Source organism: Prenolepis imparis, unplaced genomic scaffold (genome assembly GCF_030444845.1).
Source record: "Prenolepis imparis isolate NDT839.2.m4 unplaced genomic scaffold, iyPreImpa1.0 SCAF_5, whole genome shotgun sequence".
NCBI classification, from domain to species: Eukaryota; Metazoa; Arthropoda; class Insecta; order Hymenoptera; family Formicidae; genus Prenolepis; species Prenolepis imparis.
This window is the reverse complement of record NW_028141163.1, coordinates 11,177,583-11,199,908: the sequence shown is the minus strand read 5'-3', so window position 1 is coordinate 11,199,908 and position 22,326 is coordinate 11,177,583. Positions and strand designations below refer to the sequence as shown.

At 35.0% G+C, this 22,326-nt stretch overlaps 2 protein-coding genes across 2 annotated transcripts in view; one reads left to right on the top strand and one right to left on the bottom strand.

Moving 5' to 3' along the window:
- N (neurogenic locus Notch protein) overlaps positions 1–22,326 on the bottom strand; it is a 260,129-nt gene that overhangs the window by 211,640 nt on the left and 26,163 nt on the right. The window contains exon 2 of the mRNA XM_083039314.1: positions 5,385–5,463. Coding sequence (XP_082895440.1) covers positions 5,385–5,463 — 79 coding nt within the window. The remainder of the gene's footprint in view (positions 1–5,384; positions 5,464–22,326) is intronic.
- LOC145936785 (uncharacterized) overlaps positions 10,834–22,326 on the top strand; it is a 49,459-nt gene continuing 37,966 nt past the window's right edge. Inside the window, exon 1 of the mRNA XM_083039343.1 lies at positions 10,834–10,872. The gene's annotated coding sequence lies outside the window, so the exon portion shown is untranslated. The remainder of the gene's footprint in view (positions 10,873–22,326) is intronic.

Below are 22,326 nucleotides of genomic sequence, written 5' to 3'. Positions count from 1 at the left end.
GTATTTAATTGAACAGGTTCGTTTAACGTGACAAAAATGAGGAGCAATATATGATGAATTTAATATTTTTTTGAATATCTAATATTTTTTCAAATTAAAAAAATATACAAAATTAATTTAATTGAAAAATGTAATAAAAAAGTTTTGTGCTAAATATATATATTTTTTTCTGTCTACCTTACACAACACACACACATACAAATTCCAATTTAAATTTACATACTTCACGTGCTTCACATTAAATATCCAAAGCCCAACAGCTTCATTTAACGTGACGAGAATGAGGATCAATGACCTCTCGCGAATCGCGATGACGGTGTTTTCAGTTTCAACGCACATCAGGAGAGATTTACCTTTAATGCGTTTTTTGCCCGGTCGTCGGCTAATTAAGAATCATTTATATTTATACAGAAGATATCTCCTCCGCGATTGCAGATTGTTCGATGTATAAATCGATGTGTAAATAAATAGAGAGATGAGAGCACGGGATTTCGATGTTAATGACGTACGTTTCACTTGCCTTTTTTACTTCCAGGCTTACACATAGGGTCCTATAATCGAGCCTCAAAGTGTTCACATTACACCGCGACTGCCTCCCTAATTAAATAATTAACATATCCTCTTTCCTTCCTGGTGACAGGCTTAAAATACACTTAATTCACTTCATCATTATAAAAAAAAATCAAATACGCTATAAAGCCATTGCATCTGCGATAAAATTATTTAAGATCGACACCTGCAATTTCCTATTTAGCAAAAAAAAAAAAAATTTTGCAGCGATAGGGAAAACTGCAATAAATAAAGGAGATAGAGTTTCTACGATTAATTTCTACGATTAGTTTCACAATTAATTTAATTACGCGAACGAGTATTTCCCAATAATTAGATAGAACGGGCTCTCGCTCTTGTAATAACATTAATATCGCGCGTTTTCGCATAAATCGCGATGTTAACGCGAATGCGTTATCGAGAGAACGATATCGAACATCGCAAGGAACGAAGATAAAACAAGAAAGTGCAAAATATAACCCGGGAGCGTAAGAGCGCGAAATCTGTCCAGAGGCTGAGGACGCCGTAGGTCGCCGGGGCATATAACGGTATTAATCCGAGGATTGTAATTAATTCTGATACCGCGAACGTTGCAGTAGTGGCGGCACGTCGCGGCTTCGTATCTTAGATTACACCACAAATGAGATAGCCGCGGCGAAACTGCATATAAGACCGACCCGCATATCTATAACAAGTCGAGAAATATCGCGGTGCGCAACGTATACAAAGTGTTATCACGCATTCGCGCGTATAACTCTCTCGTTGACCCTTAATAAGTACGTGTATATACACGAAGCAGCTTGAAAAGTCACTTCAATTTTTATTTTTATAATCATTTTTTTAGCTAACTTAAGAATTGAATTTATCTCAATTAAAATATCAATAGTTTCCGAGCTACAAGTAATTAAAAAAAAATATTAAAAATTAGATTAAATTAAATTAGAATTTACCGAGAACATGCAGTTGAATACTATTGTAATAAAATACATAATAAATATGATCAATAAAATAATTCTTCATTATATTAACACGATAAAAATATTAAAGATTTATGAAAAGCTAATAGATTGATAAAACATTTCTCGTATTTATATCTAATATATAGAAGTAATAACAATGCATATAAATTATTTATTACTTATTCTAAAAATAATCATAAAATATTAAAAATATAAAATTATAAAAATAATCACGCGACGATCATCATCGCGATAGTAAGAAGCGTTTAATAAATTTCTGTTTGGAAAATTTATCAGAGAGCATTTAAAAAAAATCAACATTGCGATCCGCGGCGGCGCCAGGTAATAATAAACGTTCACGGTGTTTTACGCCACTGTTTGCAGAAAGCCTTGTACAAGGGAACTATGGAAGCATAAAGGAAGAACCACACAGAGGCGTCGAGCTGACTGATACAAAAGTGAAACCTACGAGAGGACCCGGGAGAGAGATAAAGATAATTTAGATGCGTCGTCGGGTCACGACTGCCGACTATTACCGCTATTACCGGGATCCCGGACCATCTCGTTCCATCCCATTCCGTACCATCCCACGCCATTCTGTCTGGTATTACGTTCCGTCGATGCGAGCCTAATGTAAGCGTCATTTCGCGCGCGATCGTGGCGGTGGATGCAATTGGAGACACATCGATTTGCATCCGAAAAAAAAAAAACGCTCGAGCGAGACTTGCTCCGACTGACTACGGTGACCATTTAGTCTAAAGTCTAAAGGATAGTCCTTTAGATTTATTCAATTTTTCAAAACTCAATTTTGTTGTTTTTTATTTTTACAATTTTGTCTTTTATAGTACAATTTTGTCCTTTATTTTTTACTTAGCGTTTCAATGTCTTTACGAAAATATTTTTCTAAAAGTTCTCTAAGATTTTCAGGTTTGTCCTTTAGTTTCTTTCAGAAAATATCACCGTATAGATATGACCGATGTCACGATGTTGTGACCATAGACGAAATCTCTCTCTCTCTCTATCTTTCTTCGCGATACGAAGATTTGCAGAAACGCACGGATTCCTTCTCGCGGAACCGAAGACGTCATTATCGCAAACTTGCGCGCGGTTTCTGCCCAAGCGTGCAAAACTCGATTCGCCAAGCCGACCGCTCCGGTAATGTCTTGCGCGACGTGACGACGTCACGCTCGTCACGAGTTAAACGTAGTACTATATAGGAACGGGATATCCGACTGCTAAATCATAGACACACACATCTGCAATCTGTCAGTTAAGATGTCATCCGCAAATCCTTCAAGTGAATTTCAGGGGAAAATTAATGGCAATTTTAGAAATTTTCAAGTTAAAAAAAATTTCCAACTAAATAATGTTGACATTGTACTGATTTTTTCGCCCTCGACGGTTTTCACGTATCGCCCGTAGGAATAATTTCGTACTACGCTAAAGTAATGTTAGCCGTTAGGAAATCATGCTCTCGCCGCGTTCATTACCCCGTATTTCGAGCGGACGATCGATGGAGGAAAGCGGTACGATAATTTTCCAATTATCCATGACGATCGCGAGCCCTTCGGCGTTCACGTAGTATCGACATCGATCGGCTTCGATCCGGCGTGAGAGTGCAACGGTGAAGAGCAATGAGCCGGAATGTCGCGAAGAGACGAAATGTGAACACTATTAGTAACGAAAGCAGTATTGATCATTTGTATAGTAAACATTGAGATTGTAATAAAGAAAAAATTGGTATCTAAATTTTTTTCTATCGAAAAAATTCAATTAAAATACTATTTCATTAATTAAAATTTTAGATAATAAATTATCATAAATATATAATGCACTTTTATATGTTGGAAATAAGGCTAATTATAATAACATATTTTAGAGAAGGTAAAATTTTTTCAAAGATAAATCATGCGTGTAAAATATTTAAATCGTTATTTTTATATCCAGGTAAAAAATAAAATAAAATAAAAATAAATCAAAGAAATTAAATAAGATAAAAATAGATAAATTTATTTTTCAGATAATATTTAAAAAATCGATGATTTAAATATTCTATTAATATTATTGATTTAAAGTAGATGATCAATACTGTGATCAAGGAACAATGAAGAGTAACCTCTATCGGAGTTCTCGAGAGCATAATGCACCTGCGCGCGTGAGTGAATAATTTTATACGTGCATATAAGTGCTACAATGTCAAAAAAGTCGCGCAACGAGTGGTCCCCGTGATTTACTCGCGCATTAAGAATTTTTATTATACCAGTAAATGTTTTATGAGTGTCCCTAACGCGCTTTAAAGCTAGACTATATCAACGTTCTGAGAACTGCGAAACAGTATTATCCCAGGTAGAAGTTGTCGTCTGACAATTACGATCGAGATGCTTGCGCTATTAAATAACGAACGACTTTATTTGCAACATTTACCGATAAATTGCTCTACGTAATAGTATAAAAAAGTATAATTTAAAAAATAATCTAATATAAAAAACAGTATAATTCTTGAAAATGAAATTAATGCGCTTTCGAGCACAGTCTTACATAAAGATTTATATTATATATACTAAAAAAGAATTGATGACTTTATATAATTTCCTAAGACTCAATTTATATTATTTTATACAAATATTTTTTTTATACATCTCATTAAAATAATTGCGCATAAATATACATCTTACCGCTGCAATATTCTTTTTATTATTATGGTTAGGATATATAATTGTTATAAAGTATATAATGCAATAATTAAGACATAAAATGATCTCCTAAGTGCTAAAATATTTAATTTAAAAAAATATCCCAGATCTTATTAATAAATTATTATTTTTCAAACATGCCACGATTTTTTAAGCAACGCGAATTTTTTTGGACTTTGCATGATTTTGCAACGTGGAAGATGAGACTCTTCCAGTCCTCCACGTCCTTCTTCCCTTCATTTCTCTTTGTCTTTTCTATAGTTTCTTATCCTTTTCGCGTGGGAGGCGGCGAAACGTCCGGTTCTCTCGCCTTCTCCTTGTCTCTCCCTCTCGCCACCCCTTCCTACCTTTTCTGCCCACTTCAATATCTCTTTTTATCCCCCTCCGCTAAACCTATCGTGGATCGCCAACTCAAAGTGTAAAGGTGCGTACTATATAATGCTATGTAATGCTATGCGAGCATTAACGAACGAATCGGTTCGTAGTAATCCAAATAATGATAGTGAAAGAGATTATAAATCTAATCTACTATACGAATAAAATCATAATTTTGTAGTATATTTTTTTCTCTAAAATATGCATTTGCATATCGATAGATCCAATATAAATCAAATGTTTTCTTATTAATTTGCACTTTAATATTTACTAATTTAATTCTATAAATTCTCTCTATATACGTTTACTATAAAAAATATTAAATTGCATATTTAATTACCGCCTTTTAATCTCTCTATATATTTGTAACGATCTCTCCAATATTTTGAAATGGCTCATAGATTGATTCAAAGATAAGAAATCATCGTGTGTAAAATATTTAGAAATTATTTTTATATTCAGATGAACAATCAAATAAATCAATACACAAAAATAAATCGAAGAAAATAAGATAAAAATAAATTTTACTAGACTAGCGAGCAACGGGCGAGAACCAATCGAGACGAAGGACTCTTTGTTTATAATCATATAAAAAATTTTGTTACGTGCAGGTGCTCGCGTAGTAAATAAAACGCGCCTCGAAGAACCCGACCGCCTGCGGTCGAGTCGGTTGTTTCGCGCGCAATCACACGACACGCATGCCGAACGATATGTACAAGCCGGCAACGGGGGCAGCAGAAATGCCGATTCGTAATTGCAATAATGGGAGTGATGGGATATATGGTTATAGTGCTGTGTTGCTACTCACTTGCAATGCGACTCGCCGCGCGGCGACGACACGCAGAGTCCTCCGTTCTTACAAGGGCTCGGTGAACACGACACGAAACCTGTAACAGTGACAACAAAAATCTCGGTTATTTTATTTTCTATCATATCAAATATTATAATGTATATTAAATATATTACGCGTGTATAAAATATCATATTACAGTAAATTGAAGCACAAAGTTCCAAATCTTATTAAAGTCAGATATTTCTGTCGCGAACGTAATTTTGATTAATGTGCCTGTTTTGATCATTTTGATCATTTGAGCGTTTTAATCGTTTGGGTTTAGATTATTTTGATTTACGTTACAAAACGAACCATTTTTCTATTATTTTGATCATTATAAATAAACATATGTATATGTATAAACATATGTATATAATAATGATTCGGGACGACAATATTTGACTTTAATAAGATTTGGAAATTTGCTTGAATCCAAAAAATGTCGACAAAAATTTTGTCGTTTTTTATACAATGGATTCGTGAACGCGAAACTTCGCTTATCGCAACTTCGTTACAGTTAAAGTGCATCTTTGGAGCCACCGAGAAAGGGAACGCGGTGAATTCGCAAGAGAATCTTTGACACGCCGTACAAATTGAACTTTCGTGTAGGGTCCGGCAAAGAAGATGGAGATAAAGGGACGAGAAGACGAGGAGGGAGGAAAGGGAAAAGGGCAGAAAGGCGAAACGCATCTCGTGTTACGGGAGAACCCTTAAAGGAAGAGCAAAAATATCGTTGCTTCTCTTGACGTTAGACGCTACCGAGGCAGAAAAGAGGTCGACGAAAACCTTCGACGACTTGAAAGCGGCGCTATTAAATTTCGCGAAATTCCACCCGAAAGTCCGAGAAAAGAGGGGATGCTTCGTGAATGAATTTTATTGAAATTTATTTGACGCGCTTTCGTCGATATTTCGCGCGTAAATCTGTCATCCTTATTATACGATGCGTAGGTTTTGCGCCGAAAATTGGCATCGTAAAAGGGTTTTACGACGCACGATATATAAAAAGAAAGGAAGAGAGAGAAAGATCACACAATACAAACGTGAAATTTTTATCTTTTCCATAAAATTGAATATCGACGTCGGATATTTTCGTGCTTAAAAGAAAGAGTTGAAGTATAGAAAATGCGTTTAAGAGCTCGATTAATGTGTTCGGTGCGGCATATAATGCACTACGAACAGCTGATACAAGCACACCAGCGCCTGCATAATAACAACGTAGCAAATAACCGCTTAGCGTGGACATGGCTTAAAATGGAAGCCTCGTCTACTTATATTTTATCAGTGTACACCGAAGGGCCACGTCGTTTATATACGCGACCTCTCATCGTATATACAAGGAACTCTTTCAACTTCCTACAAAATTCCTTTCCCATAAATTTACAAATTTTCAAAGTCATATCTAACGACGCCTGCAGCTATAAACAAATTCATTCGTGCAATTATTATCGAAAAAAATTAAGTATTATCTATCTGCTATATAAATAATACGTCATTTTTCACTGTCGTAGATATTCACTTAACTTGAGATCTGTGTCTGCACGCATCATTAATGCTAGACTTACAGAGAAGGATGATTATCAATAGAGTAAAGTGTATGATATAATGAGCACGAGGCTTCATGAAGTTGCGTGGGACGCAGAAAAGCCGTCTTAATGTTTGAAAATGTCAGTAATGGCACACATTATTCGGTCGTCATCTCGCTCTCACACGCGACATTATTGCGAGCAACTCTGAGTGACAAAAATATAAGATTCGTCACATATAACAAAAGCAAAACACATCTTCTATTATATTTTTATAGTAAGTTAAATAATTTTATAGTAGTTTTGAAATTATGTATTCTATTTCGTATATTCATAAATAATCTTAAATCTGGTCGGTTCGAAACTAAATAATAAATATCAATTATATTAAAAAAATATGCACATTATAAGCAGATAATATATTTTTTAATTACTTTCGTTCTAATATAAAACAATAGTTTACTATATTATATCTTTAAAAATATATAATTTTAATTTATATGAGGATGTACCGAGACAAAAGAAAAAAATGTATAAGATAGATCGAAAAAAAAAGCTAATACATAAATCTTTCAAGTTCGACTTATAATTCGGCACGCACTCGTCGAAATTACGAGTGATTATTGGCCCGTCAGGGTTAACGGGACGATTCAATCTATTCGGCAGGACACGGCTCGAATGACACACGCGCAATGAAGTCGACCAGCTGTCAACGTCGCGTCTCGACGACAAACAAGAACGAAGACAATCGCAAACGCTCGCGAGCAAGACGGATGAGATCAGTTAAACCAAACTGTCTTCATGACAAATCCTCCGTTTCCTCTGTCGCTTCGCGGCTCCGTTCTCTCTTGTCGTCGTCGACGCACTTGCGTGTACGCACGTTCGCGCTCTCGTTCGCGATTACTCCGTAATTCGTTACGTGGGACGTACAAATCGTCTCTCTTTCGGTGTGATTCGTCGGAACTTCCGGCCGTCGACACGCGCGATTAACCGTCGCGGCGATGTTAATTGAGAGAAGCGTTCGGAGCCGAAGAAATTTAAGCCGGACAGTTACATCATCTATTATCGTGATCGTAAATTCTTCGCACTTGGCTGTTCCTCAGCATTATATATTGATCGAAATGAAAGATATATATTAACCTTGAACACTTTTTTCATCATGTCAAGGTTGTTTAAAAAGCCGATATATAATGAGCGCTATAAAAGTGGATCCTTACACTCTATCATTTTCAATAATAAAAAAATTTCTAATATACATATATCCTTTTTATCAAAAATATATTTCGAAACAATATTTTTTGAAATTTATATATACTTATAATTATTGTTGAGAGAATTTTTATTTTGCAAATTATGCAAGTACGCGACGAGCTTAAATATCGCCGATGTAATGTGTATTTTGCGCTTGAAAGCGGCAGTTGATTGTCTAATGTGTTTCTTCATGCGAAATAAAATGAAATTAGAAACACAAGGGAGTGAGAGAACGAATTATTAAAGAAAGATCGTTGCATAGAACGAATACTTAATTACGGCGGTTGCGTAATCATCATGGTATTTTCACTTTCAACCTCCGGCGAACAGCTGTACCATCATATGTGCTCGCACAATAATCTGCATTATTCTAGGGAAAAATGAGTTTAATTGCTTCAATTCCAGAGTAAATTACCCCCACAGTAGAAAGCCACTGTTGAATTACGCCTTCCTTCCTACTCTCGTCCGTAAAATTAATTTGCACCAGTGCTAATAATGGAACCTCCGTGCAATTTGTCGCGAATGCGGGAGGGAAAGGGGATAGTTGCGTCATTTTATATATACATATATATTTAATAAACTGAAATTATCTATGTGTAAAATCCTAAAAAATTCTTAAAAAGTTATAAGACTAATAAATCGAAAAATATATATAGGATACTTTTCAACATCGTGTAATATTTTTGTTTAAACAAACACAATTTTTGTTGGTTCAAAAAATAGTTTAATAATAAATTATTTTTACTATTTATAAAATATAAAATATACATTTTAATAAATAATTTTATTAATTAAAATATACATTTCTTAACAAAAAATATCTAATTTAAATGAACATTTTGTACAATGTTAAAAAGGATGTGTGAAGTTGGCACCCCTATGTTATACTATCATAATTCTGTTAAGAGTTCTGAGTTATTTAGAACCATAGAAAGAGTTCTTGATAATTTTTAGAAATAGTTCCGGTCATTACGATAACGAAAATCAGTTTCAAAAAATAGGGGTGCCAACTTTACATTTTTTTACACATCGAGTTTCAATAGTTTTGAGCAGAGTTTTAAGGTTCTTTTAAATAGTTATATAATTCCTGATTATTTTTTGAAAGAGTTCTGCAATTTTTAGATAAAAAACGTACCTTTACGTATGTCACACGTCGACTTGACATACGTCACAAAATTTCTACGTTCCGATGAATTAAAAAAATTGATACCTCGGAACAGGTAGAGCTATGCGGTTTTCACTTTTTTTTCTTGTTTTATCGTGTACAATTCAGAACTCTAATGTCTTCTCCCAGAACTTGATATTTTAAAAATATCTTCAATATTGAAAGGATGTTTTTTTATCTCTATAAAAATTGCAAAACTCTTTCAAAAAATAATCAGGAACTATGTAACTATTAAACAATTTAAATTTACTCACCTCACGGTTGCTCCTTTGTTGTCCGATGCCTCCCCGGGCCTCCTTCTCGTAGAAGTTTCGAAACACTTGCACTCGCGTTATTTTTTTTCGTTCGCGACGCGCGGCGACGCCCGGGTTTTAGCTATCACAATCTTCGACGCGTTTCGGTAAAACCCGAGACTCGCGAGAGCTTATTCGCGCGCGAATGAAACCGAAGCTCCATTTTCGCGTCGCCGCTTTTTCCAAGATCCATTTTTCGCAGGCGCTTATCGAACGAAGATGATAAAGAGAGCGACTTCGCCGCGACGCACTCAAGTCGCCGAAGGATGCAGCGAGACGAACATTGAGCGCGATTCACGATCGACGAGATCAATTTCACGTGTGCGATCGCGATTACGATGTCGGTACGTGCGACGCGATCGGATTCATACGATAATTAACCGCCAAAGACGCTAATTAATACAGTCGCCTTTCGCGGACCGGCAAGAAGTGCGACCGTTGATCACAAACAATCGAAGAAGAGCACTGGAGGTGGAGCTAGACTGGCACTGCCAGGTTCGGAACGCGCAACGATACGTCGCGCCGAATCGTAGTGGTGAGGCATTGTAGGGGATGCGACGTGGGAGCTCGGCGAATCACGTCGCGACTACATACCTCCACCACTACGACCTGGTGGGGATATGTAGTCGCGACGTGATTCGCCGAGCTCCCACGTCGTGAGCCCTACAATGCCCCACCACTACGACTTGTCGCGACGTATCGTTGCGCATTCCGAACCTGGCAGTGCCAGTCTAGCTCCACCTCCAGTGCTCTTCTTCGATTGGTCGTGATCAATAGTCGCGCGCTTCTTGCCGGTCCGCGAAAGGACGAGTGTATTAATTAGCGTCTTTGGCGATTAATTATCGTATAAATCCGATCGCGTTGCACGCGCGAGATTGATCTCGTCGGCCGTGAATCTCGCTCAATATTCGTCTCGCTTGCGTCCTTCGGCGACTTGAGTGCGTCGCGGCGAAGTCGCTCTCTTTATCATCTTCGTTCGATAAGTCCCTGCGAAAAATGGGTCTTGGAAAAAGCGACGACACGAAAATGGAACTTCGGTTTTATTCGCACGCGAATAAGCTCTCACGAGTCTCGCGAGTCTCGCGTTTTACCAAAACGCGTCGAAGATTGTGATAGCTCAAACCCGGGCGTCGCCGCGCGTCGCGAACGAAAAAAGATAACGCGAATGCAAGTGTTTCGAAACTTCTACGAGAAGGAGGCCCGGGGAGGCATCGGGCAATAAAGGAGCAACCGTGAGTAAATTTAAATTGTTTAATAGTTACATAGTTTCTGATTATTTTTTAAAAGAGTTTTACAATTTTTATAGAGATAAAAAAACATCCTTTTAATATCGAAGATATATTTTTAAAATATCAAGTTCTGGGAAAAGACGTTAGAGTTCTGAATCGTACTCGATAATACAAGAAAAAACGTGAAAACCGCATGGCTCTATCTATTATAGTTTCGAAGAGATTGATTTTTTAAAATTAATACACTTTTACGAAACATTTAGTAAAAATCACGAACTCTAACGTTTTTCACGAGAACTTGATATTTTAGAAATATCTTTGATATTGAAAAAGTACGTTTTTTTATCTAAAAATTGCAGAACTCTTTCAAAAAATAATCAGGAACTATAATATATAACTACTTAAAACTCTGCTCAAAACTATTAGAACTCGATGTGTAAAAAAATGTGAAGTTGGCACCCCTATTTTTTGGATTTCGTTAAGTAATGACCGGAACTATTTCTAAAAATTATCAAGAACTCTTCCTATGGTTCTAAATAACTCAGAACTCTTAACAGAACTATGATAGCATAACATAGGGGTGCCAACTTCACACACCCTGTTAAAAAGTATTTTCGCTAAACTCTTAAATATCTCTGTGAATTGATAATATCTTAATCATCTCTGAATTTATTTATCTTTTACTTATCTGTGATTGAAATTATTAAAATATAAAATATAATCAGATGGCATCTCTCTCACGCTATATATAAAGCTCATCTTCTCGAGTTCTTCTCTTTATTTACGTTAACATAAAAAAATAATTAAATTGCAATTAAATAATTAAATATTAATTAAATTAAAATTAAATTAAATTAAAATTAATTTTTATATATATAAAAATTCGAATTGCGTTTTAGTTAATTAAATTGTCGTCTCTTTTTATTTCTTTTCCCTTTTAATATTATATAAAATTATGACCGCAATTCTCGATTATCTCAAGAATTCGCGATACGTTTTTATGAAAGCGAACAATAAAGTGAGGAATAATATAGGACAGATTCTTACAGGATCGAGCGACAAAGCGCAATAATGAACGGTGCGGTGCAATTCGAGATTGAAATTGATTACGTGCGGTGCGTGCCAGCACGCGTGTCGTTGGAATTGCGTGTAGTTATGTATGTAGTTATCCACGCACGCGTTTGCGTTGCGGAATCGCCTTAAACCGGCGCGGTACTTTGCATCTTGGAATCGAATGTGCAAATTCGTGCATCGGTTATGTAAAATCTGATATTTTAACATATAGGTATATATAAATTTAATATTAATATTTTAATATAAACATTGAAAACTCATTGCAAATAAAATGTTCAAGGGAGAAAATATCCCGCTAAGCAGCAAATAATTGAAATCCATCATCTAATCTCGTGTACTGTGCGCTCGAAGTAACATGTCAATATAATGTCAATGCCATGGGGATCGATATATAAGCTTTCTTATTCAGATTGCATTAAAGCGGGTGTATATCTCTCCTGCCCTTTACATTCGCACATGTGTCCCCTTTATTTTAAGAGACTATTTTAAGAGACTAAAGAACAGACTTCGAACTTCGAAGCTCGATACTCTCAATCAGCGTGGGCGATGATTTCTCACCCGCTACACGATGATTTCGCCCACGTGAAGATCGAGATTGATGCATGGAGTATTTTCTTTTTTTTTTTTCTTTGCAACCTAGCATGAATGTGCAAAGGCTCAGAAAAGTGCCTATGTATATCCGATGTCGTTGAATCTTTAAAAGAATCTATGCCCAATCGTCCAACAAGTATATTTAAATATATAAGAAAAAAAATATTTTTAATTTCTCGCAAGTTAAGATTATTAGAAAAAATAGACAAGTCGACTTCGAGTCTTATTCAAAAGCCTAACAAATTGCGTTTGTACATTTGCAATGCGCCCTAATACGCGATCGAGATGAGCGAGCCACGATCTCTCGTGGATGACGTAAGCCGGCCACGTGTGTATAACCCGGCTTAATCAACATCGGCGCGATGTGCAACTCTCTCTCCTCTGAGGTCCGCCTAAGTTAGGTGCGCACGTTGGCGCGTTTTTTCGCTGGCAAATTCTCGAAGCGAGCTCGTTTCATCCTCGCGACGAAGAGAGAAGTGGAAGATCCACTTTTACTATTCGCGACTCAATAATATTTCAGAAGGTCGTTGCACCCTCGTGCGGAATTGTTCGAGGTCGAGGGTCACGCGCGTCTCTCTCGTCTCGACGTTGCGCTATCGTTGGCCCGTATTTACGATCCCTCGCGCTAGCATTTAATCTCCCGCCAAATACTTAAAAGCCGCGACACGCTTCCGATATCTCTCTAACGTCTTCCGTTCCTTTCGTTTACGATCCTTCGCTCGATGTTAAACGCATAAAAGTCGAAGCGAATTCGATGGATTTTCTCTCGTCATCAAATTTAGAATTTTCCATTCGAAATATATATTATGCTTATAAATATAATATAAATAATATAATTAATATATAAAATAATAATTTTTAAATGCGACATTATATCTTACGAACGTCAAATGTATGTGATATCATAATGTATTTGAAGAGGAATAAAATTAAGTTCGATTATCTTTTCTCACATATCTGTATACGAAAAATGCTATTATTTCTTAATATAGCAAACAGCGTATGAGACTCGACATATTTAACTATTTGAAGTTAATCTTTAGTTTAAAAAAAAAAACTTGTAAACATTGTTTCTAAATCAACCTCTTCTCTTTTGAGTGCAATGTGAAATATGCCATATCAAATATGACATACATATCGCGAAAACTATCACTTTTATTACTTGTATTTGCTATGCAAAGTATCATTTTACTACGTAATGTTGCAAACGACGAGTGAGTATACAGGCTGATAAAGACTCCTTTCATGTCCTGACACTGCAATTGACCTGCCTCGCGATATTCCCTCTACGAGAAACGCGGCGCGATGCGGAGAGATTGTTTGAACTTTTGCTTCGACAGCACCTGCCATCATATCATATGTAAGCTCGATTCTATAAACTCGTACTTATGAATGAAACTGTAAAGAAAATCCTCAAGGCTTCGGGACGGCCGAGATTGGCGCAGGAAAGTTAATCCATCAAACAAAAGAACTGAAATTGCCGGTAATTTTTAATTATCGAAAAAAATCTAAAGTTATTTAAAATAATAGAACGAAAAAGCGCTATAATATATATGAATGTATTTAAATAAATATATTAATTAAATATATGTATTACATATTATACCTATATTTAAATTTTTATATATATCTCAAAATGTGTGTTTGTGTAATTTATCACAGAATGCACTCACATTGCACACACATATAATAATTGAAAACCTAAAATAATTAATATATATTTATTATGTATTAATATATATATTAAATATAATATAAAAATATACATACATATACTTATATCCTGTAATGAATAAAAAATAAATTTAAATATAGAAATAAAAATATACATATATAAAAATATATAGATTTGGTATTTTTTTTTTACAATTACATGTTACACGTTTCTCTGCACAGTACGATAGCGGAAGTATTTGTAAGGAACTTTTGTGGTTTCATGTACCGCACTTACGGTACACGACTAAGATGACCGCTATACGACGATTTATGATTCTCGAATTGACATAGTCAACGATATATACAGCCTTTAATAGCCCTTAATCAATAGTATAGCAATAAATCATTCACTTATTATGTTACTAATATATAGAAAGCTGTCGCGCAGTTTATCACAATATTTTCAAATTAATATCTGTTAACAATCTGACAAGAGTTAGTCATACTTATAAATTTATATCTATTATTGCATAGCTAATCATGTTTCAGGAAAGCAAGCTAAATCCTCCTCTTCCTGTCTTGTTACCTTCTTGCGTAAAATTGCCCATTTTGTTTAATTGTTCGCAATTATTATTATCAAAATATAATGAAAAATTTGTTTATAATTTTATTTATACTTATAATTATAAAAAGATAAAACCTCAAAATCGCTATTGTACCTACTGTGCAGAGAAATATATAACCGTAAAAAATATTAAATTTAGATATTTTTATATATACTTTTATCTCTGTATTTAAATTTATTTTTTATTTATCACAGAATCTATAATAAATACAAATATCTATTTTTTATAATTTTAATTATTTTTTAATTATTTTACATTATTCCTATTACGATGTAACAAATAATATTTTGATTGTGCTCTTAACTTTTCTCTTTTCTTATACGCACAATCAAACAATTACATAATCCATCCGTCACTTTATGTCTCAAAAGCCGGACGAGGTATCTTCCATTAGATATTTTACAACCGCGTGTTAATTTGTAAGAAAGCATCCGTGAGATTAAAGGCTCAAAAACACAGAAACTCAATTTAGAAAGATTGGGATAAGATGTTATCGAAGAAAAGAATCACAAAAGCACATCACTTTCTACTCAGAACGGATGATGTTTTAATATCTTTTACTAATTTCAAGTTTCTCTCAAAGAATTAACATTGTTTCAAATTAAAAATAAAAGGATTACCAAGAATTCAAATCGCGAATTAACATTGATATAATTTTTTTGCAACAAAAATGCGCAATTTTGAAACATGAGATGAATCATGCAATTCTTAAAAGCCTTAATATAAAATATATATTTATCCTTTTTCGCAAAATCAGTTATCTTCTAATTTCAAAGATAATAACTAAAGGTTGCGTCGCATTGACACTTTAAAGTGCAATCTATTAAGCGGCAGATAGAAACAGGAGCTACTCTTTCCGAGTGGGACACGTCAATAGCACGCGAATAAATCGTCCCTCGGAATTTATCAGTCGGGTCAATCAGCGAACTGCTGATGGTAGACACGTAAATTTTGTCAGTTGTTTGAGAAGAGAACGTAACAACCTTTTTATTGAAGAAAGAAAGAGAGAACCTCGGAAGCTTGATCTTGAGGCGCAATATTAATTAGTCTTAATTCTTTTTTCTGTCCCAAATTAACGAAACAATATGTGATCGATACTGAATATTTATAATAGATATAAAAATATGATGATGATGCTACGCCGCGAGAACGCAACGCTAATTCCTTTCTCACGAAAATCTAAACGAATCTCCTCTTGTTATCCTTGAAAAATCTCGAAAACCATTTTCACTATTGTTCATTCGGACGCGATTGTTACGAATCACGTCTACGCGCGGCTTCGAAATCGTTCGTCGTCATTCCCGGCACGATTCGAGACGGCCGGCTCGCATTAGCGGGCCCATTAATCACAATTACGTGAATTCAGGTCCTGGCACCGCATGCGTGCGTGCCACTCACGTGCGCTAAAAGCGACTGTGTGTGTATACATGCATGCATGCGTGTACGTCTGTGTATGCGCAAGTCTGCATCTCGCGAGAGAGAAGTGCACGCGCGCAGCCACACAAACACTCAATTTACGCGTGTGATAAAAATACTGCCGCCCACTGAAGCCAGCGACGAGGCCTCATCCTCTTGTCGTCGCGTTCGCTACGGGTGGATTAAACCCCTTCGCGTAATCTTAAACGTATATATGTATACAGAAAGCTTCTTGAAAATCATGTGTTGGGATTGTTCGCGGAATTCGCGCGGTCAACGAAATAATTCTCGCGAATGACCGTCTTCTGCAGTTCACTGGAGACCATTCATTCGCATACCAAAAAAGATTCTCATCGATATACCTTACATAAGGCATATTAAAAAAAAAACAATATATGAAAACAATCAAAATTTTTAAATTTAGAATTATTTTTAATAATTTAAAACACAATTGTCAAAAAATTAATGCTATAATTAATAAAATATAAATTATATATACATATATATAATTTTAAATATATAAAAATATATAAAAATATATATAAAATATATGTATATATATATATATTTTTTAAGTTTTAAATATATCTATATATGTATAATTTAAAACATAAATAATAAATTTTATCAATTTTTTTTAAACATACAGTATTGATCTCTTACTTCTTGTCAGTTAAAGATTATTAACTATTGATTTTATTAATTTATATATTTAGCATAAACGACATTTACGGATGCAGGCAAAAAAAGGGTGGACGTTACAACGTCAAACATGAATCATCTGTCTATATGAAAATATATCTGTAGATCAATGACAAGCGTGAATGAAAGTCCTGAATGAAGTTCGACGTTCACTCATACGCGGCAATGCATTGACGTGTATGTAAAGCGTATACTCGTGACCATCGTTAAAGGCACTCGAGTGACCTTTAACGCGGATCATCATCAGCGATGCAATTCGCGCGTGCAGCACTCGTATTTTCTACATCTCGCGAAAGAACAAATTTAAATACTCATACCAGTCTCTCTAACAATAAGGAGAACAAAAATAACAATACTTTCGACTTTATAATTCACCGATTCGTAATTTAATTTAATTTTTTTACCTCCAATATTGCCCAAATTATTTATTAATATAATTTTTTTCGTTTTCTCGCAATCTCACAGAGTACAGGAATTTTATTCTTGGTTTTTACTTATGGATTATTTCCCTTATTCTTTACTTTTAAGCCAGTTTTACTTGATTGATGACGGGCCAGGTCGGCTGAACGCGGCAGATTACTTAGAGACTCTGACTTAAGTATCTCTCTCTCTCTGGAGCTGCTCGCTTGAAAGCGCGAGGCAAAGATCGCTTCGCAAACGGGCGGAAGAAGAATTGCCTGGCGTAATGGACGCGCGCGCGTAATTCACGCTGTAACGCGCGCGTCACGCGCGGTTTTCGCAATCGCAAATGGCAGCGAGACTGCCGGAGAGGAAAAAAAAAGGTCGTTCCGCAGTTTTGTGGACCGCAAGGGGCCCCAGGCAATTCTTTCTCTCTCTGTCTCTCCTTTCATTGGAGCGCGAGATACGGTACGGTCTGAAATGCATCGCGATCCGTATTAGAAACGTGGCTAATGCCAAATAAGGTGCACATAAGTATGTGCAACTTAAGATTACGCAATGCAGTAAGACGATGTCCAGTGGATAATTTCCTGGCTGAACTGAATAAAACCGATCATTATAGGCGGTTTTCACGTTATTGAAGAATTCACGCATTATGGCAGGAAGTAATCATTTGATTGACGGATCTTATGTCAGTACTTTCGATCTAAACATTTGCATATATGAGAGAAAATTGATATATTCGTTACATAAAAAAATTTTTTGGTTATTGATTGTGGATAATTTTTTTTAACTGCCCTTTTATTAAAATAAAAATTAATTGAATTATGTTTTAACTGATGATTTATTTAATGCATAAGATAGCATAGTAAATTGTAAGTTAAAACGTCTTTAAAAAATCTAAAATTGTCTATAAAATTCTTATATATTTATATATCATTGCATAAAATCTATTTAGCAAAATGTATATTACATTTGTTATTCTTATATTCATCGTATTGTATTATTTAACGGGCATTATCTAGTGTCTGTCGTAAAGAAGGAGAAATTCACAAATATCTCAATAACAATTCTAAATATTCTTCAATACAAATTATATTCCACAACGAGCTGCAAGGACTCACATGCCTATACCGATTCCCTTGTTTCGCATCCCTGCATTGTATTTTCAGCAAAACACGGCGGCTCCGACAAACCGATTCGACCTCCAGAAAGCGCAAAACGTATAGAGAAGACGCGTATAAGGTGTGGTCGGACGTCGAGAAGACGCGTGTATAGTATTTGCTTGTCGAGAGACTTTTACGGTGCGGCAGGGACGTACTTATTCACCATCGTCAGTCAAATTTTTCTTAAAAGAGTACATAAACGGCACAGAATTTCTCTTAAATACGTATTGAATATTGCCTTCTGGCTTTATACTATGAAACGCAGCTGCAATTATTCTCCCCCTCCCCCCTCACTGTTGCATTTAATTAAGTTCCTACTCTAAATATTATTATTGTTTTACAAGTTATTATATACATATATATGTATATATGTATATATAATATTTAAACAATTTTAAGAATTTTTAATTAGTGACAATTGATTATTATATTAAATCTAAATTTTTTAAGAAATTATGAATATGAAAAATTTAATTTTATTCTTTTAAATTTAAATAAAAATTAAAAAACTGCAATTATATATACAATATTTGTAGGTTTTGTTTTAAAAGAATAAATTAAATAATAAATAAATAAAAATTTTATATATTCATATATATTTTATTAATTAATATGAATAAATTTTTCGTGTTTATAGTCTCTTAAAAATTTAGATTTAAAGTAAATAATTAATTGTCATATTTTATACGAAGATATAATTAATTCAATTATTTCCTATCTATATATGCTTGAAAACGCGGTATAAATGCGGTGCAGCTTCCTCGCCCTTGTTGCACCTTCGTCGCGACGTTCACGGTCATCGTGTAAGGCACGTAATGTGAATTGCGTTCCATTGTGTGCCCATGGATGCACCGTGTACACACAACGAACCCGCCGTTTTCTTCATTATATATATGTGCGCCTTGCCGCGGTAGTCCGCGGTGTTTACTTTGACGAGCGCGGTTGTAAAGTTCGCGAACAATTATGCTTTTTTTTATACACTCTCCCGAAGCAGCAAGACTCACGAAACGATCCCTACTTGCGAGTTCTGAGAGTTCCAAGTTCCAAGTGTTGGTTGAGAAAAAAGTATCATCGTGCGCAAAATGCCATCGCGCTACCAACGTGCCACATTTTTAACTGTACAATATACATTGTAATTTAATTAACACATTGTGTTATAATTGTTAATATACATATATATAATTCTTCGAACAGATTTTTGTGTGTTTAATCGTCAAAATTCTTTTTGAAATATAGATCTTTAAGAAAGAGAGTCAGAATTCCATCAAAATTTTAAAAATAGGATATGCAAGTTTCATGAGAAGATATGAAAAAATGTATTCTATCTAACATGTAAGGAAATCCATCATCATAATCTAACATATGGCGGAGTGCAATGCGATTCGCTTAATGCGTAACGCAATTTATTGCTGGCGGTGTTTTTCAGATCCGAGTTAATATTTTCGCGTTCGAGAGGGAGACTTCGCGCTCCTTTTTTTTTAAAACTGCCGCTCGATTCCGTTCTCCTTTTTAATCTGTGCTCGCAAATGGGCGGTTCTCGCAGCCGTTCGGTTATTCATCGGGCTTTATAAACCGTTTGTTAAATTATCGCGAAATTCTGCTGACAACCGGCGTGATTGCGATTTATGAAGCGACCTAAAGATATTTTTTATCAGTTCGTTAGCTCTTTCACCTTTATATTATTACCGGTCTTGCTTATGCGCGCTTGGACCCTCTTTCCCTGTGTGTTAATCATATAATTAAGAAATTCATATTTTTTCCTTTTCCTGCTATTTTACCGACGATAAATGTTCGGTAGCAGAATCGTAGCGTTCCCGCAATTAACTGTTATAATTATACCATGTCACCGAGATTAAGTATAATCATATACGATCGTATAACGTATAATTTTTCCAAGGTATAAGCCCGAAATTAATCGCATATTTAAAAAGCTACTTTGATTTAAAAACAAAGTTATTTAACGTAATATAAGTGTGCCGATTAACTACTTATTATATGATATTTATATATTTTTTATATAAAAACAAATATTTTAACAATAAATATAATTAACAATATTTTATAGTTGTTAATGTAATGCTCTATTTTGCAAATGACATTTATTTCATATACCATAATATTATTACTGCATTGTACATCTAATTCAAGACATATAAGAAAGAAAATAATAATATAATTAAATATAATAAATATAATTAAAATATTTCAATATAAAAATTTAAATAGAATTATGCAGTAAACAATTGATAATAATATATATTTCATTCTGAACTATAAAAAGATTTTAACCGATTAGATTTAGTTTTATTTGGAAATTGAAAATTCACAAAAAGCGACATAACGGATAACTAGAATTTCTTTCGCAACAGAAAGGCTCTTTTTCTCTCTCGAAAGATCATCGGGGGCCTCTCGTGGCACGCGGTGTCTCATTATTCGGGAATTCTACCTCCGATGCGCATAATAATATTCGCAAACATTCGCGAAGCTCACTCGTATTCCCGTTTTCCATACGGCGGCGGGCGGACCGGATTCGTCCGGTTCGCAAAAACACGCACGGGTGGGATCCTTTTTTGGTGCTTTTTGCCATGGGGGCCGGCCGTAAAATTAGCATAACTCCAATATATTATCTCCCTGTCCGTAGACGAGTCCCACAAAGTCCCGTGCGCATGATACGCGTCAGAGCCCTTTACGAGCGGCCCGATGCGGATCGAAAAAGCGCAGTTTCATTGAAAATAAACTTGTCGGCCGCGCGGATAATTGCGTGTACGCGGCGACACCTAAACGGCCACGCGACTCTCTGTCTCTCTCTCTCGCCAACGATAAATGCACGCAAGCAATAATCCGCGTGTCCTCTCCCTATTAACAATCGTCATCCGAAAACCTGTCATTTGGAAAATCAACAAATTCCTCGAGAAAGAAATAAGACCGTTTAGACCGCTTCAAGTTTTGCGCAACTGTGTGATCCCATGCGAGAATTTATTTTCTTATAAAAGGCGTCAAGTTTATTTAAAGAAAATATTCTCCGAACTCTATTTATCCTCTCTTTCGCTCGCGCGTCGTAATTTAGAATTTAAAAAAAATACGAAAGATGAGATAGAAGTACATATTTTTTCTCAAAGTTAAAAGTTAAAAATTTTTTTTAAGAAAAAATATTTAATGCTTTTTCATGAAAGTAGAATATCTTAAATATATGTATTGTAATGTGTCTTTTAATATTTTAAATATTCGCCGACTTACTCTTTCTTTCGCGCGTCGTAATTTATAGATTTGAAGAAAAAACGAAAGATGAAGTACCTACGTATTTTCTCAAGTTTTAAAATTTTTTAAAGAAAAATCTTTAATGCTTTTCCATCAAAGTAAAACATAATTAACATATATTAAATATATTAAATAAATATATTGTATAAATATATTGTAAAATATATTCTAGTCTTTTAATTTAAAAAATTAATCTGATCTCTCTCGAAATAATTTAACAGATTGTACGCTATTGTCGAATTTATCTCGTCGAAGGCGCTGAAAGAAAATCCGATAAATTTTGATGGAAGGCTGTGCGACCCAACTTCGACAAGGAATGCCGGTCGCGTATTCTGGAGTAGACATATCCTCCCGATATTCGACACCATTTTTGATACTCGATACCTAACTGGACCAGTCGTCCGCCTCCGGTACGAAGGAGAGAGCATGAGATCGAGTGCAGAGAAGTCTTTTTTTATTTTTCCTACGCATCATTGTCGACCGCTTGTCGTACCTCATCTTTCTCCGCAGGTTGCGTTTATACTATACGCACGGAGACGAAAAAACAAAAAGGACGCGACAAAATATCA